The sequence below is a fragment of the Schistocerca gregaria genome, chromosome 1, assembly GCF_023897955.1.
Source record: "Schistocerca gregaria isolate iqSchGreg1 chromosome 1, iqSchGreg1.2, whole genome shotgun sequence".
Taxonomy (NCBI): Eukaryota; Metazoa; Arthropoda; class Insecta; order Orthoptera; family Acrididae; genus Schistocerca; species Schistocerca gregaria.
The window spans coordinates 268,808,960-268,836,592 of NC_064920.1; the positions used below are offsets into that span (position 1 = coordinate 268,808,960).

The 27,633-nt window shown below is 41.2% G+C and overlaps 1 protein-coding gene across 8 annotated transcripts in view; it reads left to right on the forward strand.

Moving 5' to 3' along the window:
* LOC126340356 (serine/arginine repetitive matrix protein 1-like) overlaps window positions 1-27,633 on the forward strand; it is a 535,554-nt gene that overhangs the window by 350,263 nt on the left and 157,658 nt on the right. For all 8 annotated transcript variants that reach the window (XM_050001684.1, XM_050001686.1, XM_050001689.1 and 5 more), the window contains exon 4: window positions 13,209-13,285. In XM_050001684.1, coding sequence (XP_049857641.1) covers window positions 13,209-13,285 — 77 coding nt within the window. The remainder of the gene's footprint in view (window positions 1-13,208; window positions 13,286-27,633) is intronic.

Genomic DNA, 27,633 nt, shown 5'->3' on the forward strand with positions numbered 1-27,633 from the left:
CCGATACACACGATCGAACAGCGGAGGAGTGGTACTCAAGCGTCAACTTTAGGTTACAATATCTCCGGATGTAATTAACATTTTACAATGCAACGAACGGCACTGATTACGTATTTGTTTATATGTTCAGTTGTGCTAACAAAACTAACTGGGTTCCATTTTAAAAAACCTAGGTTTGTGTTAAAAAACATACTTCCGTGCATTTTTTTATGGTTTGTATTAACCAATTACACTAGCCCCTCTCCTCACGTTCGGTCTGTGGAATCGATTCGTCAGTATTTGATGTGGTTTACGAAATATATCCAGCGGTAATGTTAGGTGACTCACCCTGTATATTCCATTCACAAACCTTTTTATTCAGATGTTATACTGTCAGTGCCTTCGCAGATGGAGCCAAAGGAATGGACGATTAACGAATACATAATTTAGTCTTTAACAACTTTTTTCCAGCAATATTTTTCTTGCACTTTGTCAGTGTGACGTACGAAACCGTTTCCAATCAACCGCGCTGACTTTTCCTATTGCTTCATGCATCAGCCTTTCAATATGGGCTATTTTTAAATACTGTTTCATATACCACTAATCTCTTCACCTGTACCTACACCGTGACCATGTTGCTATAAAATGAGTTTGTTATTTTTTACTGTTGCCCTTTGAAATCTTAATGCGCTGCAACAAGTCTGCCCCTGTAAGTGATTTCAGTATGTCGTTTATTATTACTTCACAGTCGTGCTCTTGTGTTTTTAATGGTAGGCTTGGCGAGAATAACAGAGCGGTCGATTGGGTAGTCCATGACTGTGACAGAACATGGATGCAAATAAGGCAACAGCTGATTCTAAAACTATTTTAGAAATGTTGCTCCATTCATTGCCGAATGGTAGCCACAGCTGGTTTTAGATTTTGATCGGAATACAGGCTTACTTTGAGGCACAAATCCAGTAGCTGCGGAACAGTCGTGGCATATTATCAGACGACCTTCCTTTCTTATTGTGACTTTCAGGCCACCCTGTACCTCTGTTCTTTTGTAAATAATGTTTCTAGCGTCATTTTGATTTACCCAAGTCTCGTCCAAGTAATACACAGATGACGTCTCTATTGAGATTGCTCCGTGCATTGACCTCTGAAACATCATCCTAGCATCAGCAATTTTACCACACCCCATTAAAAGTGGAACCTGCCATATTTAAATCCGAAGTCTTAAATATTATTTGCATTGTCCTTGTACTTTCTTCGAAACCAGTAGCTTCATGCATTGCAGTGAGCAGTTTCGCTTACTGGGAAACTGGCCTCTTTCATAAAATTCTAAATCCCTTCGATGTAGAACATCTTCATCGAAGTCGCTGATTTCTGTTACCCGCTGTGGCATGCTACGTTTCTTCCATGGAGACGGAATTCTACATTTCCGGTTGCCTCCTGAAACAGCTAGACCTCCTGCAGAATATGCGCTACAGTTCGTTCACCAGTACTGCCACAGGTCGCTACACTGTGTTCCTGGGCCTTGGCAACCTTGCAAGCCAGATAACCTGAGTCTGCCTCGCGTTTGAAAAACAAGTACTCTCTAAAAATAAGGTCCCTTTCCTGTTATGAAACGATTGACGCCTGCTACGTGTTTCATCCATTATGAGGAAACTCACAGAATATCACTCACAGAAATCGGTCACTCGTAGTCTCGCCCAGATAAAATACATCAGAACGCTCAAATATGTCGGAAGTTAACGTAGTACGGAACGCGGAAAACGACTGAGGGCTGATGGGTCAGGTGCGCAGCTGTCTACTGCACATCTCAGACTCAGGGATCACCAACGCTGTCATACGTTGCAAAAAGGGTGGGACACCGGCATTCGCTACCTCTCACAAGGGAAGAGCAATGTAACAGAAATGAAGCAGTATGGAGTGACGTACCTGCGTCCATCAGTCAAGCTCTGTTCGGTGTCCAGCCAATGTAGAGTCATTGATGCTCTTAGAGGTGGCAGCTCTGTGCATTAAATTCCACATCTTGTATACCCTGAAAAGAGCTACAAATTTCTTTATTGGCCATCATTTTTCGCCTTGCAGTTTTGGTGAACATCAGTGTAGAAACTCTTTCTTTTCATGTAGGGAAGTAGTTTTGTAATGCCAAGATTGTCCATTGTCTAAGCCACGTAGTCTCTTCTCACAATCTAAATAATGTGATGACCTTAGTGTAAAGAAATTCAACAATTGTTGCTTTATATTTTACTCCATATACTCTCGCCGAATATGTTAATATAACTGCAATGTGACGGCAGTGTACTATCTGGACACAAAACAATTCAGGTTTGTTTCATTACCAGCTAACTATTTTCTGCAGCATATTACCTCTTTACTGTCTCTTGGAATCGAACCGTGTGCTTCGTTCGTGAGAAATTTCATCAAAGTGGATTAAATAATGGCAGTGGACAGAAGTTTGCAAGAGGTATGTTTCTTTGCTCCGATGGAAACTTTTATGAACAACTGCGTATTTATCAATTACGTTCGGTTGGATACCTCAAAGGAAGACCCACTTGAGACCTCATGCAGTCATATTCGTTCATTCACAGCAAAAAAAATTTTTGCTTTCAGACGGAGTGGAAGGTCACATTTTGAGTAAACATCACGACCAGTGCCATCGAGTTCATCATTTTGACAAAACCTGAAGCAGCGTTAGAACATAGTTCTCGTTCGAAAAGCAATACCGCACTAACACACCCTTTTGAGTTGAAGTGTGTATAAACATACGCGTCTTCCTAGCATTAGTAAAATATAGAAAATGTGTTTTTCCTTCTTTGGGACCTGTTGTGACGCTGAACAGATACATTCTCCTGTCAGCAACCTGTAACCATGCTTCTATACGGAGCGTTAAAGCAAGTGTTCCATATTTTGAAACATATTTGTAGCGACAAACGAAAAACAAAAAGTCTAGTTGATATGTACTCGAAAATACGAGTACATTCTTTAAGGGTTATGGGCACTTCGCTCCCGTGAAACACTTCTGTTCTACCGAAAGTCCTTTCTTACTACGAATAACCTACACAAATTCCTCTCCTCCCAAATTCTATTCAGTACCGCCTCATTAAGTACGCGATCTACCCATCTAATCTTCAGCAGCCTTCTGCAGCACATTTCGAAAGCTTCAATTCTCTTCTTGTCTTAACTATTTATCGTCCATGTGTCACTTCCATACATGGCTACACTCCAGACAAGTACTTTCAGAAAAGACTTCCTGACACTTAAATCCATAAGGCTCTGTATTAACAGACTTCGCCTCTTCAGTAACGTTTTCCTTGAAATAGCCAGTCTACGTTATATATACTCTCTACTTCGACCATCATGTTATTTTGCTCCCCAAGTAGCAAAACAGATCTACTACTTTAAGTTCTCATTTACTAATCTAAGTCCCCCGCATCACCAGATTTAAATAGACTAAGCTACATTCCATTATCTTCATTTTGCTTTTGTTGGTGTTCATCTTATATCCTCCTTTCAAGACACTGTCCATTCCGTTCAACTGCTCATCCAGGTCCTTTGCTGTCTACGACAGAATTGCAATGTCATCGGCAAACCTCAAATTTTTACTTCTTCTCCGTGTACTTTAATTATTACTCCGAAATTTTCTTTTGTTTCCTTTAGTGCTCGTGAAAGTTACAGATTGAATAACATCGGGGATATGCTACAGTCCTGTCTCATTCTCTTGTCTACCACTGCATCCCTTTCGTGCCCCTCGTCTCTTAAAGCTACCATCTGGTTTCTGCACAAACTGTAAATAGACTTTCGCTCGCTGTGTTTGACCCCTGCCACCTTCAGGATTTCAAAGAGAGTATTCGAGTCAACATTTTCAAAAGCCTTCTCTAAGTCTACAAATGCTAGGAACATAGGTTTGCCTTTGCTTAATCTATCTTCTAAGATGAGTCGTAGGGTCAGTATTGCCTTACATGTTCCAACATTTCTACGGAATCCAAACTCTTAGTATATTGCAGCCGTGACTTATTAAACTGACGGTTTGCTAATTTTCACAGCTGTCAACACTTGCTTCCTTTGGGTTTGGAATTAACATATTCTTCTTGAATACTGAGGGTATTTTGCCTCTCTCATGCATCTTTCCCACCAGATGGTAGAGTTTTCTCAGGGTTGGCTCTGCCGAAGATATCAGTAATCTTAACGGGATGTTGTGTACTCTCGCAGCCTGGTTTCGACTTAGGTCTTTCAGTTCCCTGTCAAATTCTTCATACAGAGTCATATCTCCCATCTCACCTTTATATATTTCCTCATCCATTTTAATAATATTGCCCTCAATTAAATCGCCCTTGTGTAAGCTCTCTATATATCCCTTCCATCATTCTGCTTCCCTTCTTTGCTCGGAACTGGTTTTCCATTTCAGCTCTTGGTATTCATAGAACTGGTCCTCTTTAATTTTCCGGTAGGCAGTATCTATCTTACCCCTAGTAGTATATATCTGTACAGCCTTCCATTTGTCCTCTAGCCATCCCTGCTTAACCTCTTTGCACTTCCTGTCGAGCTCGTTTTTGGGACGTTTGTATTACTTTTTGCCTGCTACATTTACTGCATGTTTATATTTTCTCCTTTCATCAATTAAATTCAATATCTCTTCTGTTACCCAGGGATTTCTAGTATCCCTCTTCTTTTTATCTACTTGATCCACTGCTGCCTTCACTATTTCATCTCTCAAAGCTACCTGGCCTTTTTCTAGTGTATTACTACCGGCCCTCCTAGCGAATAGTTCCCTAATGCTCTCTCTGAAACTCTCTACAACCTCTGGTTCCTTCAGTTTCTCCAGGTCCTATCTCCTTAAATTTCCACCTTTTTTCAGTTCCTGTAGTTTTAATCTACAGATCATAACCAATAGATTGTGGTCAGAGTCCGCATCTGCCGCTGGCAATATCTTACAGTTTAAAACCTGGGTCTTAAATATCTTTCATACTATTATATAATCTATCTGAAACCTTCCAGTGTCTCCAGGCCTCATCCACGTACGTACCCTTCTGTCATGATTCTTAAACCAAGTGTTACGTATGGTTAAGTTATGCTCTGTGCAAAATTCTACTACGCGGCTTCCTCTTTCACTCCTTACGCCCATTCCATATTCACCTACTGATTTTACTTGTCTTCTTTTTCCTATCATAAAATTCCAGTGCCTCGTAACTATTAAATTTTCAGTTCCCTTAACTATCTGAATATTTTCTTTTATCGCATTATACATTTCTTAAATCTCTTTATCATACGCAGAGGTACTTGGCGTATAAATTTATATTCCTGTGGTAGGCATGGGCTTCGTGTCTGTCTCGGCTACAATAATGCTTTCACTATGCAGTTAGTAGTTGCTCACTCGCGCTCGTATTTTTTATGCGTTACCTAACCTACTCCTGTATTGCACCTATTTGATTTTGTATTTATAACCCTGTATTCACCTGACGAGAACTCTTATTCCCCCAGCCACCGAACTTCCCTAATTCCCACAATATCTAGCTTTAATCTATCCGTTTCCCTTCTGACCTGCCTGCCCAATTAAGGGATCTGATATTACACTCTCCGATCCATAGAACGCCAGTTTTATTGCTCCTGATAACTACATCCTCCTGAGAAGTACCCGGCCAGAGGTGCGAATGGGCGACTATTTTATCATTGGAGTATTTTACCGTAGAGAACGCCATCATCGTTTAACGATAAAGTAAAGCTCGATGCCATCAAGAGAAATTACGGCTGTATTTTCCCCTTGCTTTCAGCCCTTCGCAGCATCAGCACAGCAAGGCCGTTTTGGTTAACGTTAGAAGATTAGTCAGTCATTCAGACACTTGCCCCAGCAACTACTGATAAGGCTGTTACTTCCCTTCAGAAACCACATGTTTTCCTGGCCTGTCAGCAGATACCCCTCCGATGTGGTTTCACCTAAGGTACGGCTCTGTGTATCACTGAGGTACGCAAGGCTCCCCACAACGGCAAGGTCCTTGGTTCAGATTAAGTAAAGAATTAATAAATTCATTACGATTTTAATACTAGGATTTGTAGTTCTGCTCGGCTACTTTCACGCCTTTTACGTACTTCCCCAGGTAGATTGGTTCTCCTACAACTTGTGTAATTTGTGTATACATTCTGTGCGCGTTGAGATTATTATGTCCGTAAGTGCATTGCTGAAGAACAACATTATATCTTAAGTGAAATAAAAGTATTTAATTTAAAGTACTGATCGCATTTTCCTTTCATGTGTTACGTTGTAGCTTCTGATGTTTGCATGATATCCTACACTACTGTCTGTTCTTCTCTCTATCTTCATATTCTTAGCATAATTCATCTTCTTCTTAGTATTATTGTTATTATTACTACCGAAAGCATCTGAATCTTTATTTTTAGGTCTATTTTTCTTTCCTCCCAGGAGTGTGTACCAAATGAGTAAGTTTCTAATTCGTCATTGATTTAACCCATCATTCATTCTTTCTTCTGTTACTAAATGTTATGATAGTGACACTATCATCCTTCCTTAAAATAAATTACTTCCACGTTTTATTACTACTTGACTTTCATGTTACATCCCTCCCACATGCCATTCAAAAAATATATAATACGGGATTTACTAAACTTTCTTTGGCTATTGTCCCTCGTACGGAAAGAAAAACCATTTAATAATATACTAGCATGCTACGTTTTGGATATGCTAGTGAAATACGTTTACATGCTGTCACCATCAGAAGTGAGCCTAATACTAAACCCTCTCATGTTATCTCCAGCACACTTTAGACGGACTATTAGTAAAGAGCAACTACCAAGGTACTAGACTCGTAGAAAGAGTCACGTTCAGACGCGAAACATTAGTATGATTTCATGCTTACACGACAAATGAAGCAGACAACATTGTTTACTGTATTGTTTATGACATTTATCACTTAGGTGTTTGGAAACGATTGTGTTCTTGAACGTACCTGGATGCATGATTTAAAAATACTTAAGTTTTATTATAAAACTGTTGTGTTCCTTTATGTTTTGTTTGAAAATCACAACTAGCAAAAAATTTCAGAGTATGCTACGTAGATTATTGACATGGTATTTCCTTTTTGTAGAAATATTTGCGTTTGTGAAACAAAACCGTGAACAAAAGGCACAGAATTTATGTATTTACTCGAAGGTTTTCTCGAAATGAGAGACACGTTCATGAAATGTATTCGCAGTTGCTAATTCTAACACACCTCCAATACACAATTGAAAGATGGCAACGAAAATTACTGCTGGAAAGAGACTTGAACCCGTGTTCCTCGATTTACGCGACATGTAGCCTTAGGCGCTTTGGCTTTCCGTGTACGATCTATGCCCAGACCGACAGTCCCATATGTCGTCGCTCCTGCGTCACAACCTGCCTTCATGCAGAGGCTATGTAATCTCCATACAGGGGAGGACAGTTTTAATTGAGAGTAGTTTCCTGGTATCGTCGGATAAATACTATATTGCAGTGATTGTGTTATTAAGAAGCAGGAATGCATGTCCGAAGGAACATTGCACTGCTCTCCTTAACAATACAGGCATTGGAATATCGTATTTATACTTTTAGTATTTTCTGAGGCGCAGGATATTGTGGGGGCATCTAACAGCGTAGTCTTATAATTAATATTCCCTTTAATAAACAACATTTTTCCAACCACTTGCAAATATTAAGTGTCTGCACTCAGCTTGGGGAATAACAATTTCAGGAATCTCTAGATACTATAAATCAAAACTGCATGCTGCCCCAACAGATATACAATAAGCTTATCTCACATGGAGCAACCATAATATGCAACAGAGCTCATGCTAAAACACGTCCGTTGTTAGCTCCAGTATGACTATAAAGTGAGCTCCACTTCAAGATAAAAATCTTTACTTGTTTCCGCCTGTGATTAACATTACAAGTGGATATAAAAAAAGTTAAATTACACTCCTGGAAATGGAAAAAAGAACACATTGACACCGGTGTGTCAGACCCACCATACTTGCTCCGGACACTGCGAGAGGGCTGTACAAGCAATGATCACACGCACGGCACAGCGGACACACCAGGAACCGCGGTGTTGGCCGTCGAATGGCGCTAGCTGCGCAGCATTTGTGCACCGCCGCCGTCAGTGTCAGCCAGTTTGCCGTGGCATACGGAGCTCCATCGCAGTCTTTAACACTGGTAGCATGCCGCGACAGCGTGGACGTGAACCGTATGTGCAGTTGATGGACTTTGAGCGAGGGCGTATAGTGGGCATGCGGGAGGCCGGGTGGACGTACCGCCGAATTGCACAACACGTGGGGAGTGAGGTCTCCACAGTACATCGATGTTGTCGCCAGTGGTCGGCGGAAGGTGCACGTGCCCGTCGACCTGGGACCGGACCGCAGCGACGCACGGATGCACGCCAAGACCGTAGGATCCTACGCAGTGCTGTAGGGGACCGCACCGCCACTTCCCAGCAAATTAGGGACACTGTTGCTCCTGGGGTATCGGCGAGGACCATTCGCAACCGTCTCCATGAAGCTGGGCTACGGTCCCGCACACCGTTAGGCCGTCTTCCGCTCACGCCCCAACATCGTGCAGCCCGCCTCCAGTGGTGTCGCGACAGGCGTGAATGGAGGGACGAATGGAGACGTGTCGTCTTCAGCGATGAGAGTCGCTTCTGCCTTGGTGCCAATGATGGTCGTATGCGTGTTTGGCGCCGTGCAGGTGAGCGCCACAATCAGGACTGCATACGACCGAGGCACACAGGGGCAACACCCGGCATCATGGTGTGGGGAGCGATCTCCTACACTGGCCGTACACCTCTGGTGATCGTCGAGGGGACACTGAATAGTGCACGGTACATCCAAACCGTCATCGAACCCATCGTTCTACCATTCCTAGACCGGCAAGGGAACTTGCTGTTCCAACAGGACAATGCACGTCCGCATGTATCCTGTGCCACCCAACGTGCTCTAGAAGGTGTAAGTCAACTACCCTGGCCAGCAAGATCTCCGGATCTGTCCCCCATTGAGCATGTTTGGGACTGGATGAAGCGTCGTCTCACGCGGTCTGCACGTTCAGCACGAACGCTGATCCAAGTGAGGCGCCAGGTGGAAATGGCATGGCAAGCCGTTCCACAGGACTACATCCAGCATCTCTACGATCATCTCCATGGGAGAATAGCAGCCTGCATTGCTACGAAATGTGGATATACACTGTACTAGTGCCGACATTGTGCATGCTGTGTTGCCTGTGTCTATGTGCCTGTGGTTCTGTCAGTGTGATCATGTGATGTATCTGACCCCAGGAATGTGTCAATAAAGTTTCCCCTTCCTGGGACAATGAATTCACGGTGTTCTTATTTCAATTTCCAGGAGTGTAGATTCTGCCCGACAATAACTGTACTAGGGCGTATTTAGCTAACCAGGATAATCAACTGTTTCACAAAAATGATCTACAATGTATCACTCTCTACTTCTGTACCCTAGAGGCAACACGTTCAGATAGCACTGCAGCTACTATGCCTGTAAGGAAAAAATACAATAACAGAATGTATATTGTAAGGTGGCTGTAATTTCGCACCTTACAAGTCCTCATGTCCATACTTTGCCGTGGTTTACAACCGGATTAGGTATCATTTGATAGGTTGTACATCGTGTATATGAATATTTAATGAAGACTGACGTTTTCATGTACATCTTGTAATTATTGTATGGAAGGTATCAGAGTATCTTTATTATCAAAACGGCATAATGAATGATTGCCTATACTAGTAGAGGTTGGAACGCCAGTGGATATAAGACGGCGGGCGTAACTCAAGCCCTGTGTGGAAGAGCCTACACAAGTGTGTTTGTCCTGCTTGACACAGAGAGTAGCAAAATACAGCGGCTGCCGACCGGTGATGTAGTGGGGCTTGAAGGATAGCCGCATAATACTTCGGAAACTCTGAAAATCTTGGACGCAACAGAGAGGAACGAGGAAGCGTTACCTCGGAAATCACGCAGGCTGGGGTACTTCTAAGGATATTTACTCTGAGAAGCGTACCATTGTGTGTAATCCTAATTAAAGGGGATAGGTATTTCCTCGAAAACTTTCCTCCGCGCTAGACAACAAAAGGATAAAATATGATTGGTCGGCGTTCGGAAGAATTTGGATAGACAGAGAATATTCCGTAGTTTCGAGAATATGATTCGCTTTCTGCTGTTACGAGGGAGGGTAGTCGAACTTTACTGGGAGGCCAGCGGTGGAGAGAAAGTGGTCTTCCATTTTAAGCCCCCGTGTGTGATGGTCGCTCAGTGTCAGCTTTTGTTGGTACAGACGGACTTGTTGTCTTTGCTCTCAGGAGATTTTATAGTTAGAACGGTTAGACGCTGCACTGTTGCGAACTTATACGATTCTGGACCTCGCCTCCAGGTAGGCAGTCGTCATGGATAACGCAGCATTCAGTGATTGAGAGCACTTCTTCTGCCTATACTCACGTTGAGATGTTGTCTGAACTTCGTCCTTGTGGATGGGGAGTTCGCGTTTCTCGTCTGTAGAACACAGAGAGGAGAAGTTTCCACTGTCGCAGATATGTACGAGAACCATCACTCCGACCAACCGGACGCAGTACATATGGTGATATTGCTAATTGCTTCGGCTTATTAGGGCTATAAACCTAAACAGCTGTGATCACGTAAATTTTATTCCAACTGAGGTTCCACACCACTGTAGATCATCTTTGAAAGTAGTCTCTTCTAGTGTTTGGTACATGGGTGCCGTCAGTCATTTCGCGTTATTTATATTAGATCGCGTAGCCATAAAAAGTGGCAGATTTTGGCAATTGATTAATCATATTAGTTAGGAAATCCATTTCTATCCCCTTATGCCCATTGCACATTGATATATAAACATTTGTAATAAATAAAGGGGTTTTAATGTACAATAAATGTATATGCAGAAACAACATTTATCATTTGTAGTTACTAGTTCCCTTAATTATTCATTTATGTTGATGTTATAATTTATATATCAAAGAACAAGAAGGAGGAGATAATATCACCATTAAGAGATCATAAGGTCTGTTTCACGGGGTAGTCAGACAGGGTCAAATCTTCATTTGCGCGTTCGGTATTTTCTGTTGCGCAAATCCATTTTACACCCACCTAGAGTAACATCTTGTAAAATATATATATATTCTCTATGCATGTTATAAAATAATAAGTGAAAGTAGAAAATTTACTCTGCTAGATTAACATAAGAAATGTTATTATTTTTGATGAGTTACGAAAAGGGTTTCTTAAATTATATTCCGAAGCGTTACAAGAATGACTTGTAATTTCTTAAATAAAACACTATTTTCCAATGATCTAGCTGATATTTTTAACCCAACTGTGTACAACTGCATTTAAATGAAATTTATATCAATTTTAAGTACGGTGCTAGAAACACTAAGAATTTTAACGGTTGATGAAACATGCTGTATGGAACTGACTCTGTTCCGATGGACATTTTGGTGGTGAAATGTTCAGGTGTTCAAACGAGTGTCCATTTTCTTCAAGCCCTACTCAACAAGCCTTATAAGAGTCCTGCGGACGAAATGAAAAGCTGCTGGTGTCACACAGTAACATTTTTCCTTGACATACCGATTAATGTAACTTTCAATTACACAGTAGAATGTCTCCTTACACTGCTGTAAAAGAGGCACTTCGATATGTACGAATAAACGAGGTATAAACGTGGCTTATACATCCAATAAATATTTTGACGTGTTGCTGATACTCGACGAATTCCCTATTTAACACCAGTAGCTTTCTCTTTGTAGGGGCTTCTAAGGAATCGTGTATGCGTCGCCGATCCCGCAGACGTAAATGGCTCTGAACGGCACAGCAAGGGAGATTGTCGGTTCACAGGACCAGCAACTATACACGTTGCTCCCAGGTTGTTTAGAACGCACTTTGAGTTGTAAATGTGTCTGTAATTTTCTACAAAATATCCAAATTTGAGTTGTACATGTGTCTGTAATTTTCTACAAAATATCCAAATAAGCTACACTCGGAAATCAGCAGAAAGCATAATCTTTCTTATCTTTACCTGTAGAAATAATCTTTCTTTCACTTATTATTGTTTGAGCTGCTGGTAAAAACATCCTGAATGTAACACGTGCGCTGGCATTGAAAGATTTTTCCATTATTTAAAAGTTCTTCTGTTGAATCTTAAAGTAACCTCCTAAATCTTGAGGCTGAGAAACGACTTTTTGTTTGTTTGGGAACATGAATTCCTTGAATGGTTGCAATTGTATAGCACACAGGTAACTGAAAGAAATATTCTCCTCAGGCTGAAGAAGTGCTGTTTCAATTCCACATCTGGCATTAGTATCATTTCCTAAGATTTGTTGCAGTTAAAGGTATCCAGTTTTCACTAGATTTGGTAATTATTTAGCACAATAACATTTGCAACAGCTACTAAGCGAGGTCAAATAATTTGTAGTAAGCTGGTCGTTCAAATTTTATAGAAAATTTGAAGTCCCAAGTAATGTACATAAAAAAATATTGTAGTCTGCCCTCTACAACTTCTCGAATTGTAGAGCAACACTTCTGGGACTCTCCAAATAAACACACACACACAATTCATGTTTGTGAATTATTATGATTTCACTCGTCCCCTAATAATAAGGTGGAAATCTTAGTTTCGAGAGGAGAGGAACAGTGTGCATCGCGATTTTTTCAGGAGACTGACAAGATATTTTCAATACATGGAAGCTATAACCTCAGCTGAATTTCATTCCGCTTCAGATGATTGTATTATGGTACTCCAAACCGAAATACTGAAATCCTATCACTAAATTTACGTTCTAGTAAATATTTTCAATTCCCTTTCTAAATATCTGGTGTTAGAATATTTCATTTGCCGACGAGAAAGAACGATTGCCAGAGTGCACAATCCAGTAATTTTAAAACTAAGGCAATAACAGCCCTCGGTCACAAAAGGAAGACTTTTTTACCTAGGGTTCGGCCATTACTAAGAGTGGCTAAAACTTTATCGCTTGATATTTACTTTATACGTGTCATGCAAGTTTAAATGCTTTATTTCTGATGGAGGAACTCTCAGTAGTGGCCGAAACAGGTCAGAAAGACATCATTTTGCGACCGAGGGCGGTTACTGATTTAATTTTACTTTGTAACGGTCGGTGACAACGCAGCCATGTTTAAAATGTTCCATTAAATTTGGCCTCTTGCAAGAGACTAAAAGTTTCGTTATTGCGCTTTTTCAGAGACAAGTGATGAAGCGCCAGAGGACTTCGAACGGACGCCGATATTCTACGATCACGCCGCTAGCATCGAAAACGAGGTAAGTAATTTGGGCTCTCGTCATTCTTGCAGGACGTTACAAAAGGTTTTCGAATTCCACATAAGAGCAGGTAGTCATTGTGCACATGCACTGACGTGACAAAAGGCATGGAATACCTTTTAATATCGTGTTGGACCACTTTTTGCCCGGCATAGTGCAGTACAGGAATTCCTGGCGGGCCACAACAAATCATTCAAGAGACTGATGAGGCAAGAAAAAGTGCAGGAACTCTATGTGACATGTGCTCAACAAGTCGTTGGAAGTTCCCTGTTCATACTTGGGAAAGTGTTGCCGGTGCAGGATTTTGTGCACGATCTGGCTTCTCGATTATGTCCCAAACATGCTCTATGGGATTCATGTCGTGCAAACTGGGTGCCAAGTTTATTCGCTAGAGCTGTCCAAAATTTTCTGCCAGCCTATCGCGAATAACTTTGTCCTGGTGACATGTCGCATCACTGTTTGGCAAACGATGCCCAAGCAGCAGAAGATAACCGTTTCTAGTCAATGGTCAGTTGGACAAAAAGACCCATTCCATTAGCAAGTTCAGCCCGCATCATTATGAAGGCACCACAGGCTTGCACATTGCCTTGGGTCCAGGGCTTCATAGGGTCTGCGCTCTAATCGAATCCTACCATCAGATCATACAAATTGAAATCTTGACTCATCTGACCAGAGTACGGTTTCTCAGTCGACTAGGTTGCAGCCGATACGTCACGAAAAGGCGACGCCTTGCTGTTAGCATTGGCATTCGTGTCTGTCGTCTGCTGTCATAGCTCATTGACTCAACATTTCGCCGCATTGTACTAACCGATACGTTCGTTGTACGTCCTACATTTATTTCTGCGGTTATTTCACGCTGTTTTACTTGTCTGTTAGCACTGACAATTGTACGCAGAAGCTGCTGCCGTTGGCCACTGCGTCGTCCGTGGTGAGAGGTTATGCCCGAGTTGCTATTCTCGGCACACTCTTGGCACCGTGGATCTCGGAAAATTGAATGCCGTAATGATTTCCGAAATGGAGTATACCATGTCTCAAGTTTCAGCTACCATCCCGCTTAGGAAGTCTGTTAATTCCTGTCTTGCGGCCATAATCACGCCGGACACCTTATCACATGAGTCACCGGAGTACAAATGAAAGCTCCGCCAATGCAGTGACTCTACTACCTTCTGCACTTGTAAATATCGCTATCTCATGACTTGGGGTCACCACAGTGTATATACAGAGTGTTAAGAAAAAACTCCACTGTCTCAGGGGATCATACGCATCAAAACAATACCAAAATGTCATATGATCAAAGGTCCTACAAAGCATATGAACAGTGTTCATAGGAGATACTGTTGTGATATCATCCACAGCAATGCGTCACTTGTCCTACTGCAGACGACTACCCTATAGTTAACGTAAATTATTACCCCTGGCATGGAATACTGCGAGGTAGGAAGGTATCATGGACCTGTGATTGCGGATAGGATTACCGTTGTCGCATTCGCGGTATGTCACATACCAGGGTCAACAGCGTGGTAGGATACTGCCGTGCAGTATCGATGTAAACATTAGTTGGCTCAGTGTGTCTGTAGTGAGTTTTTCCGTTTAGTTTTGTGATTGTACTGTAGTCTTCGTGTAAATTTCACCTAACTCTGGTACGTACCGTGATGTTCGATCTACTTACGCGTCAAAAATGGTTGAAATGACTCTGAGCACTATGGGACTTAACATCTGTGGTCATCAGTCCCCTAGAACTTACAAATACTTAAACCAACTAACCTAAGGACATCACACACATCCATGCCCGCAGGATTCGAACCTGCGACGGTAGCGATCACGCGGTTCCAGATTGAAGCGCCTAGAACCGTACGGCCACAACGGCCGGCACTTACGCGTCAGATTTAAAGTAGATACTATTGTTATGTTTACGGTGCCTACAGCATGTTTCCTCTCCTGCAGATGCCCTTAGACAGTCTAGCAATGTAGGCCTTTTATTCCTCAAGGGAAGTGGCAGACATGATTTAGCAGATGGAGCTAATCTGAAAGTCCGTTGCCTGTACACTGGACAATTTCCAGTACTCAAGGTACCATCTGTTAAGCGGTTCTGCCAATTGATTTCAAGCGTCTTGGGGAGATAGGTTCCGTAGCACCCAACAAAGTAGACACTGGAAAGCCTCGTTAATTTAACACGCCTTAAATGGAGGGGCGTGTTCTAGGTGCGGTGGACGAGAATCCTGAAGGTAGAGTGCAACGAACAGCAGCAGTTGAAGGTGTTAGTCATCATCCGGTCTGGACGGTACTTCACGGGCAGTTATTGTACCCATAGCATGTTCAGCGCATCCAGGCCCTTAGCGCACAAGACTATCCTGCCAAAGTGTAGTTATGCCAATGGTTCTTGCGACAGTGCGGTGCAGATCCACTATTTGCCTCAAATATTTTTTAATTTATTTTTATTTTTTATTGTTTTTATTTTCATAATCAGCATGTGTGGACCGATAAAAATCCCCATACAGTTCAAGAAGCAAAGCATCAGGACCGATCCTGGATTAATGTATGGGTAGGAGTTCTTGAAGGTAGATCACTAGATACATATGTGCTATCACAAGGTTTAGCCAGGGCTTGCTGTCACCGCTTCTGAAGAACGTAAAGCCCATCTTCTGGGAGGATGTGTCGTATCATGGCAGACTACAGATGTGGTCCATGCATGACGATGCACCGGCTCATTTTTTCAGCTTTGTGCGTCGGCACCTGCTGAGAACATTTGAAAACCGTTGGATTGGCCTGAGAGGTCCCATACCTTAGCCAGGTGGTTACTCGGACCTAAATCCACTAGACAAGTGAAACATTATGTCTATTCCACTCCAATAAACGATGTGCAGACACTATACAATCCTGTGTGTCGTTCCCATCAGCAAATTAAAACCAAACAGAGTGATTTGAAAGAATGCGTGAGTTCGTATACCGAGGGTCAGAGGCAAGCATTGAGATGAAAGGACATCATGTTGAGTTCCTCCACTGAACAAATGTTCATATGTTAGAATGGTTATAAGACATTTTTTCTTGTTTTGATTAGCACAAACATCATATGGATATTAGATAGCTTTTTTAACACCCTGAACAGATGGCACTGGTAGTTAGACATTGTCGTAACTAAGGCAGAGACTCGTAGTTGACACAGAAAACAGACAAACAGATAGTTTTTCAAATAATTACCGTTTTACTACACAACTTGCAAATCTTTGAGGAGTCTTTCATTATCTAAGATAATTCGTTCGAATAGATTTCATTAGAACTAATCAAACTAATTATAGAAAAGACAGATGAGAAGCAAGATTTATTGGATGAATCACAGGGAAGTACAATTTTACCACCAAGGAGGTAGCTTGCAAATATTTCAAGAGACCGATTCTTAAGCACGGATATTCAGTCTAAGGCTACTATCATCTAGTATTAATGGTGAAGATAGACAAGGTTCACTCCGATATACGACTAACAGTAGAGACAGCTGTGTCGTTACCAATGAATATCGGAAGTAGCGATAATACGACGAAAGTCGTCGTGGTTTTTCACGAGGTCATGTGAGAAGAGCGATACAGTCTTATAAATCCACCTCCAATACCTTAGGCAAACGCAGCAAGAGATATACTGCACCTCGCGGAGACGTTCCAATGAAACGTCAACCAACTTATTATTTATTACTCCCGCACATAGTTCTCAAGACAACCATGACAAAAAAAATTCAAATGCTTTCGAGATCACAAGAAGGCTTACAGCAGTGAAGCCGTAAAAAGAAAAAGAAACAAAGGAGTGAGAGAGAGAGAGAGAGAGAGAGAGAGAGAGAGAGAGAGAGAGAGAGAGAGAGAGAGAGAAAAGGTAACAGTCACATAAAGACATTGGCTTGTGAAATGCAGATTATAGATCTACTTTTCAAATAAAGGTAGTGCAAAGATCATAGAAGACACACGCTCCATTCTAGCTAGGAAGCCGTTAATCTTATTCGGCATTATATGTTTATACTATCACCGTTTTGTGAACTAATGTGAAGAGAACGTCCCTTATTAAATAGACGGAATCTATGTCAATTACTCAATATGAAACCTAATCTGCTTCTTATTTAGTTCTGGAGTAAATATTTATGCTATCTCTCCCTTCCGAGTCGTCTTTCGTGTAAGCAGTACGCCCACCATATTCAATAATATCTCCAGCATTTTCCACACTTTTTCTGTTTATATTACTGCTTTTCTCTATGCTGTAATTTCCATTTCTAGGTTAACTGTTCTTCTATACAGTGGCCGGTGTTCCACTGACATCTTCCGGTAAAGTTCTTCGTGGACTAAATCCTCTTTTTTTACCTTTTCGATTCGTTTTTCATCACTGCACCGAATTTTTAAACTTCTTCGACAGCACAACTTTAGGTGACAGGAAAGTCGCTGTTCTTCTTCCTACTACTTTCATCACCTACGTCCTTGCTTGCTTACCCCTAAGACATACTTTGTGCAAAGTAAACTGCTAATTTCTCTCGGCAATTCTTGCTTGTGGGAAAATTGACCAATGACACAGGAGTTTTTAACATATACGGTGTTGATTAGCATATTTGTTGTTACCAGTGAATTTTCCCACATGCACGGACACATCAGATTTAAATGTTATAAACGTATTGCATTTATCAGTCATTATCTGTGGAAATTATATCGGAGAGCAGAACGCCAGCCATGTCATAGTGCTCGCAATGCTTTAAAGGACGTATCAAAGGAAAATGTGAACACATTGTTCAATTCGTCATTGAATGAACTCAGTTTTATGCTTCAGTTACATTATTACTCTGCATGGCATCGTGTGATGAATTGCACTGATTTACATGTTGTTTCTCACCCAAATATGATTTTTTTGGGGATTTTGGGAGGAAATTGATGGTGCATCTTCAGTGATGGAATATAGAATGTTGTATCATTACTGAGTCAGTAATCCTGCTCGTCAGTAAAATGACAATGTTGAATATGGGTTTCATAAACAATTGTACATGTATGGTGTCCCCACATTGAGTGATCGAATTGTTAAATACGATGAATTCTTCACAATTTGCATTTGAAGGAATTGTCTGTGAGACATCACAATGTCATTTGTTCTATATTCAGTCGTGGCGCTGTTGTATGTACTGTAATTACTTTATGTTTAGTTACTTTTTGATTCCCTTTAAACATCCCCGGCACTTCCAAACTGCACATAAAATTCGTTTAAAAATATATTTTTTTTGGGGGGGGGGTGGACGAAAGGGGTGGTATTAGTCTTCGGACTGGTTTGATGCGGACGCAACTAGTTTCTCTCCTGTGCCAACCTCTTGACCTCAGAGTAGCACATGCAACGTACGTGCTCTATTATTTGCAGGATGTGTTCCTACCTCCGTCTTCCTATACAGTTCTTAAGCTCTACAGATCCCTCTATAACGGTGGAAGTTATTCCCTGATGTCTTGATAGATGTCCTACCATCCTGTCAGTGTCTTCCGTATATTCCTTTCCTCGCCAATGCTCCAGAGAACCTCGTCATTCCTAACCTAATTAATCCGCCTAATTTTCAATATTCTTCTGTAGTACCACATCTCATCTGTTCCCGTTTTCCCAAAGTCCATTTTTCACTCCCATACAAAGCAGTGCTCCAATCACATATTCTCAGAAATTTCTTCCTTAAGGAATATGTTTCACAAAGGTAGATTTGGCCAGGAATGCCGCTTTTACCATTGCTAGTCTGCTTTCTCTGTGCGTCATTGCTTAATTTGGTGCCTAGGTTGCAGAATTCCTTAGCTTCATCTACTTCGTGATGACCAATACTGGTGTTAAACTTGTCGCCGTTTTCATTTCTCCTACTTCTTGTTGCTTCCGTCTTTCTTCGATTTACTCTCAATCCATATTCTGTACTCATTAGACGGTTCAACCCCTTCAGCAGATTCTGCAGTACTTCTTCACTTTCACTGAGGATAAAAATGTTACGTGCGAATCTTATCACTGATATACTTTCACAATGATTAGTATTTCCACTCTTGAACCTTTCCTTTATTTTCGTGATTGCTTCTTCAAGGTGGACATTGAACAGCAGGGATGAAACACAACATCATGTATTAACCCTACATATAATTGACGATGGGTATTCATATAAGAAAAGGGACTACAGTAAAGACGTTAGACATATCGTGGCGTGCTAAACTCACTACATACAAATTACGTATTGTCTGACGAAAGCGTGTACTTCGGGTGTCCTGTATAAACAGTTCTGCGGCAGTACGCGTAACAGATCCATTTTTAAATTATTTCTATGACAATGGCGTCCATTGTCTTAGACTAAAACCAAAAATGTGTGTGTGTGTGTGTGTGTGTGTGTGTGTGTGTGTGTGTGTGTGTGTGTTTCTAAGCACTTCAGAACTCGTTACCACTCAGTTTGCTACGACACATGATAAATAATTTTGCTGTACGCAGCGTTAGTCCTGTCGTATCCCAGAACAGGTCAAATCAATCAATTAAGAGGTGGTTTGACTTACGTGGCGCAAATCAGGACAATGGCAACAATTTAATTCTGTCGTGACGTATGTTCGCCTAATTTTAGTTTGAAATGGAGTCAAGAGGGAGTCAAGATTCCTTGGTTGCTTACGTTCCGTTCTGGAGTACAGGGAATGTGACCTGACATGGATGGTGATTTATCGAGAGAGGAAGATGACATTAACTCTTAATTAATTCCAAATAAGTTTATTCACCATCAAACACATTTACTCTTACATGAAATGTGTCTGACTAACAATCTCCATGAACTATGCATCAATAGATTTCCTTTTCTTCTCGTCTATGGTATCAAAATTTTATGTTTATCAGAGTACCGGTTTCGGTCTATAATGACCATCTTCGGATCTGTTTTATAAAAAGATCTGAAGATGGTCATTATAGATCGAAACCGGTAGTCTTATGACGCAAAAATTTGTGCCCATAGACGTGAAGTAAAGGAAATTTATTCCGTTTCTAGTCTCTGTTCAATTCGCGACCTTGTCGCAGCTTGTGGAACTGTGTGTCAGCCCAAACCCCTTTATTTACGATTCTACCGATTAGTTGGCCCACTCCTGGCGTAAACTGTATGTCCTTTTACAGAAGGGTATCGCCCATCCAAGGTACGAGAGCTATCTGACGTCTCGCTTTTATCGTTATTAGATAAACTAACTTGAGTACCTAATGTACAATATTAGAGACAGGTGCACTTACTTCTACTCGTCTACCGTGAAAACAAAGGGATTCCTGCTCTGATTCAAAGGAGACCAGTACTACGCAGGTACTTTCTCCTACCAAATACTGAAATTAAGACCAACTGTCTTTGTTCAACATTAATTATGGGTCTACAATACTTTACTAAACTTGCAACATATCTATCAGTTGTATCTCCTTCGCCAAATCGTTACTTATTCTCATGGAAGAGGTTCCACAGCTCCTTTAGTTGGCGCTGCAATTACGGCAGTAACAGCTTCTGAGACTAGCTCGAAGTCGCCGTTCCAAAATATCGCAAAGGTATTTTATAGGATTCAGGTCAGGACTCTGTGCAGGCCAGTCCATTACAGGGATGTCATTTTCGTGTAGCCACAGGCCGTGCATTATCAACAGGTGCTCGATCATGTTGAAAGTTGCAGTCGTCTAAAAATGGTTCCAATGGCTCTCACTTAACTGGCTGGGACTTAACAGCTGAGGTCATCAGTCCTCTAGAACTTAGAACTACTTAAACCTAACTAACCTAAGGACATCACACACATACATGCGTGAGGCAGAATTCGAACCTGCGACCGTAGCGAAGGCGCGGTTCCAGACTGAAGCTTGGTCACAGCGGCCGGATGCAATCGTCATCTCCGAATTAATCTTCAACAGTGGGAAGCACGAAGGTGGTTAAAACATCAATGTAGGCATGTGCTGTGGTAGTGCCACGCAAAACAACAAGGTGAGCCGACCACACCATATCATCACCGCTAACACCACCGCCTCCGAATTTTTCTGTTGTCACTGCACACGCTGGCAGATGACGTTCACCGTGCATTCGCCATACCCACACCCTGCCATCAGATCGCCAAATTGTGTACCGTGATTCGTCACTCCGCACAGCGTTTTTCCACTGTTCTGTCGTCTAACGTTTGCGTTCTCTAGACCAAACGAGGTGTAGTTTGGCATTTACTGGCGTGATGTGTGGGTTATGAGCAGCCATTCGACCATGAAATCTAAGTTTTCTCGCGTCCCACCTAACTTTCATAGTACTTGTACTGGATCCTGATGCAGTTTGAAGTTCCCGTATGATGTCTGCCTATTACACATTACGACCCTCTTCAACTTTCGGCGGTCTCTGTCAGTCAACAGACGAGGTCGGCATGTACACTTTAGTGCTGTACGTGTCCCTTCACGTTTCCACTTCAATTCTGCATCGGAAAAGTGGACCTAGGAATGTTTAGGAGTGTTGAAATCTCGCTTACAGACATCTGATGCAGGTGGCACCCAATCACCTAACTACGTTCAAAGTCCATGAGCTACGCGGAGTGCCCCAATCTGCTACCTCATGATGTCTGAAGACTAATGAGGTCGCTGATATGGAGTACCTGGCAGTAGGTGGCAGCACAATGCACCTAATACGAAAACGCATGTTTATGGGGGTGTCCGGATTCTATTGATCACATAGTGCATGTGAGGTTACAGTGCATGTAAAGCAGGATGAAAACATAATAACCAAGAGTGATGGAAATGCTGCAGTGAGGGACAAAATCCAGATATTGATATGGGAGAATACTTGTTCGGTAATAGAAATGGGACAAGGTGTAACTGAGTCACGCAATAAATGTCAGCTACGCACAGAAGCATCATAAAGTCCAGTACTTGCAACTCAGGAGGGCTTAACATAATCACATGTCGTATAAGGGATGGGTGGGGGCGTATGAATGAAATAAAAATTGTATTATGTAGAGGTCGAGACAACAAACTGAGTCTATATTACGTGAGTCTTAGAATGTGGGCTGCCTGTAAAGTAATTAGTGACTAATACTAATAAGAATTGATGAAGGTTTGTTGTTTCTTGCACACAGCTCATTTTTCCTGTTATTCCATTCTGTTTTGCAGAATGAGCACATAATAGAGAACTGTAAAGGGACGTCAAAAATGTTGATATAGTTAGTTGACGGACGGCTAGGATGCATCAGTGATCTGCTTTTTTTTTTCTTGCAGTAGCGATTGAGTCTTTGTAATTTGTAAGACAGTTGAGGCAAAGCCGGAATGGCAGTATCTATTTTGTAAATTAATCACAGATGAGCATTCTCTAGACAGTTCTGCCGTTTTGAGATCGTGAAGTAAAACACAATGTTTATTAAAAGACCCTGATAAATATCGGTTGTCATACCAATAGTGTTGAACGCAAATGTAAAATTAATGACACGTGGTCTTGAAATATTCTTTACATGTCAAATGTACACTTGGTGCAGGCTTAGTCAGAGACTTATTCTGTTAGAACTTATTCAGTTAGAAAAAAACAACACATATAATTGGGCAATCACCACGAATCCTTCTTTCTAGTGTCTGAAGTCTGTCAAAGAAGATGAAAGGTATCCAGTTCTTTGACTAAATGTTATATTTCCAGAAAGCGACGTCTGACGCAAGTGGGTAAAGTGCACCACTGTGCTTGCTCCCATGTTGGGGAGCATCGATCAAGACAATCGAATGTCGATGTGGCCGCTGACTCCACTCTCAAACTTTTGCATAAAAGCTGAGGCTAGCAGGGAAGCTGGCGCTGACAGCGGTCGAAATAACGCCGACCTCTGACCGGGGAAACGGCAAGGCCGATGCATCAGCAGGCCTTATCGCTGTATGGCTGTCAGTGATAGCCGATATAGAGTTACGGAAGGTTCTTACCAATATATAAGGGACGGAGTAGCAAAGAGTTTCAATCATAAGGCGAAAAAGCCCAGAGAAGTTTATTTTTAAGATTATTTGATAAAATCTTTCATATAAGATGTGATCGTATCAAAAGACACAGTCCCAGTGGAATACATAGTTTCGTCACCGTTAGTGTTAGATCATCTAATGTCCAAAGGCACACGTAAGTTCAGATTCTTTTTATTTCTTTTCTTCTGCATTTCACTAATGGATTAATACGCAACTGAAAACAAGATCCGAGAGAAAGGACATTTTCCTTTATCTGTAGATTCCAACGAAGAGTTTACTGAAACCAGAGACAGAATCCACAGCAGATATGTACTAAAGGTATTCCATCAGGGGGCGTTGAATCACAAGCGATCATTTAGTTCCTCTGCATGTGAATAAGTCTCCATTGATGAACGAGTCTCACTCTACTGTGATAGCGGCAGGTAGAAGAGAAGAACTGTAAATGGAACGTGAGGGAGATTGGATGAGCCCATTTCCTAAACTAATATTTGATCCTCTACAGCTTCCTTTACATTCCTTTCTTCGCCAATTTTGCGAGAATCATCGTCCCTTATCTTGTCAGTATATCACATTTCAACACCGTCCTACAGCACCACATCTCAAACACTTGAATTCCCTTCTTTTCGGTTTTCCTGTAGTCCATAATTCACTGTCACAAAATACTGTGCTCAAAAATACATTCTCAGAAATTACTTCCTCAAAACCTAGCAGATATTTAATTCCACTAGACTTCTTTTGGCCAAGAACGCTCCCACAGCCTGTGGTTCAGTTTACTCTCAGTCCTTAGCGTACGGTCATAAGACTGTTCAGTCCACTCAGCAGGCCTTTAATTCATCCTTCTATAACAGAAGATACCAACGCCATCAGCCATTTTTATCATTGATATCCTTCACCTTGAGTTTTAATCCAACTCTTGAAATTATCCTCTGTATACGTCACTGCTTCTTCGCCGTTTGGTACAACAGTAGCGGCGAAATACTGCACTGCTCTCTTCCACCATTTTTAATCTGAGCACTTCTTTCTTAGTCTTCCAGTTATATTTCCTTCGTGGTTCTTGTACTTCTCTGATGCACTCTTTTCTCCCAGTCACTCCCTACTCTGCTTCTAACAGCGTCTTCATGTTGCCGTCCTTTTAATGTAACCGAAGCTTGGTTTCAGTTTTCTATTTGCTTAATCAGCTCTTCCGGCGACAGTTTCTTTTCCCATTTCTTCACATTTTTCCTGCAGCTATTTAGCGTTATATTTCCTGCTTTCATTCTTGAGTAACTTACATAGCTCTATTCACGTCTTTTCTAAAATACTTTCGTACTTCATTCTTTTGTCCATCAGTCGTAATATTTCTTTTGTCATCGAAATTCTTACGCTGCTATCTTTCTTCCATCAATGTATGTATCTCCACATTATCTCATTGCCGTTTTTTGGAGTGTCAATTTCTCTTTCACTGAAGTTTCACTGAATACTGTGGTATTCATTATCGCACTATCTACAGCCTTTGACAGCAAACACTTCTCATCATTCCTCGGCGTTGCAGTATCTCGCTTCTTTCCAAACCAATTCTCCCTCATGATCCTCTTAAAGACGACTCTACTCTTCATGTTTACTAAATTGTGATCTGAGTCTCTATCTCTTCCTGGATACGCATTACAAACCAATATATCAGATAGTAATTTCTATCTGGTAATAATGTAATCCAGCTGTCATCTTGACATGTATCCAGGTCTTTTCCAAGTACACCTTTTACTCTTGTAATTGATAAACAGACTATCTTCTGTTACCGGTGGAATCTTACTACAAAACTCTATTAGCTTTTCTCCTCTCTCAGTGGTACTACCGAGGTCATATTATCCAGTAACTCTCCCTCTGTTTCTTTCCCTGCCAGACAGTTCCACTTTTCCCTGTTTATTTAATCCTCAGATCCCTGTTCATATTGAGTTGCCCATTACATTCAGTGCCCTTATATACTCTTTCTATCTTTCCCTCTTCGGATTGAGACGTCGGTACCTGGAAAGTACCTCAATCCCTGACCTACCTTCCTATTCATAACGAGTCGTAATCCCGTTATACCATTTTCTGCGTTATTGACACGGTCATTTGAAGACTTGGGGAACTCCTTATACCTCAAGACTTTGTCCGTCATTGTTGATTATTTTTATTTAATTCGAAAGACATAACCGAGGACCCAGGTCGTTTTGATTATTAATAAAAGTCGTTACCCCTACAAAACGGTCCGTGATATTCGAGCGTATGAGAGGCAAATATAATAAGTGCTTAGAATATAGGAACGAGATCGTATCAATAATATTGAAGAATTAACCTGAAGAGCGTGGTTCAAATGGTTCAAATGGCTCTGAGCACTGTGGGACTTAACATCTGTTGTCATCAGTCACCTAGAACTTAGAACTAATTAAACCTAACTAACCTAAGGACATCACACACATCCATGCCCGAGGCAGGATTCGAACCTGCGACCGTAGCAGTCGCGCGTCTCCGGACTGCGCGCCTAGAACCGCGAGACCACCACGGCCGGCCTGAAGAGCATGAAAAAACGTTTTGGGAATATGTTATCTAATGGCCGATATTTAGTTTCATCCCAACAGTAAAGAACAAAGTATTAGAAAAGACTAAAATTAACTACAAGTGCAACTGAATTTCACATAATATTCAGTAATTATTAGAGGACAAAAATCTAACACACTTGTAAATATAGTGAATAACTGACAATGAACTTCTCCTATTCCGGCAAGGGCTTTTTTATCTTTTGCTTCCCGCTACCATGATTTACGAACAACTTCGTTTCGCTTATGTGGCCGGTTAATGTTAGTGTAACTGAAATTGGTCACTTGTTCTCTTTGGCGAAGGACATTTGTTTGGATCATTACCACGAAAATCGTGTTGCAAAGTTTCCCTTCAATTTTAAGCTTTGTATGTTAGGTGTACAAATTTATTGCATATAAGAAAGTAGTCACTATTAATGCTACATTTATAGACTTTTTTTAAAAAGGAAAACTTAATATCGACTTTGAATCTATTTAAATTGCAGTTGAAATGAGCGTCTCGGGATCTTGTCCAGCTGATAACCGTAACGGAAATAGAAGTCGCCCCAAGGATGTCTTTTTAAATGACTAAGTTTTTCATGTCCACTTCTTATTTGCCCTTCTACCAATTCAGCACATATATCACACATGTTTCCCACTACAAAGAGAGACACAGTTTTCATAACAAAACTTTTCGCATAGTAGGTCTTTGTAAGCAAAGAGGCTCGTGAACTGTAACAAAGTGTAGTCGAAAAATTAGTGACGCCTTTAGCACCACAATTACATAGTGTATACGTGACATATCGTTCTAGAAGCATCCAGAATATTCAGTGATTAAATTTAACATTGTTCACGTTTCCGTTTTAAATACTGAACACAGATAAAAGTTAGTTGATGGGTATCTCACTTGAAAGTACTTTTAAAACGATTGCAGAAGTAAGAGATGTTGACGAACGTGATGGAAGAAATTAACTGTTTTTACAAAATGCTAATGAAGAGTAGCGTCATAAAATCAGCGTAAATTAACTAAATATTAGTGACATTTCCTATAGATGTAATTTTTATTTTTTGAAATATAATTGAGGACAAGGTTGTACTTTATATTTCGTAGTGATATTTATAGGAAGACTAATTATCGTAGCATAATCCGATGACGTGTAAAAAATCTATATACCGGGTGTTTCGCAATTCATGTTACACACTTCTAGAGAATGTAGAGGGGCCTAAATAGCCCAGTTTTCCATAGGAAGCCAAGTGCGGAAACGTCACTTAACCACGCTACCGAGCATCAAGGTTATGGACGCCGGTGTGTGAAAATGCATGTATACGTATGATGATACGTGGATGACGTTATAAACTTTGAAGGAAGTTAGAAAAAGATGAATGTACCGATTTGAGATAAGGGTCTCTGTACTGAAACGAACGAGTCGAAAGTTATTAGCGAAATCCATTGTGATACCGCAGTGGAACACACGTACTTGTGCTATAGTTATTGAGACTGTAGGCTAGCAAACTTTCAGCAGTAGCAGCTCGAAGCAAAACAAGGAAAAATTGACTGGTAAACATGGTCTCCAAATTACATACCTGCGGAGCTATGAGCACTTGTTCATCTTCGTTTCTGTGAGACGCATCTCCTATATTGAACGACTGCCCATTGCTCTTAAGATATTCATTTTTGATTCCACGTTTACTTGACATTCTTTTTTGTTTTGGTCCATGCTACCACTTGTAAGAGTTTCGTATCCGTCAATCATAGCAACATCTACTGGTGTATCACTGTCAAACGTATCAGAACGGTTTTTGCTTCTAACTTGTGACTCGTTCGTTTCCGGCACTGGGAAGCTTACCACACATTGATACGTTATCATTCTCCTTCATCCTACAAAGTTT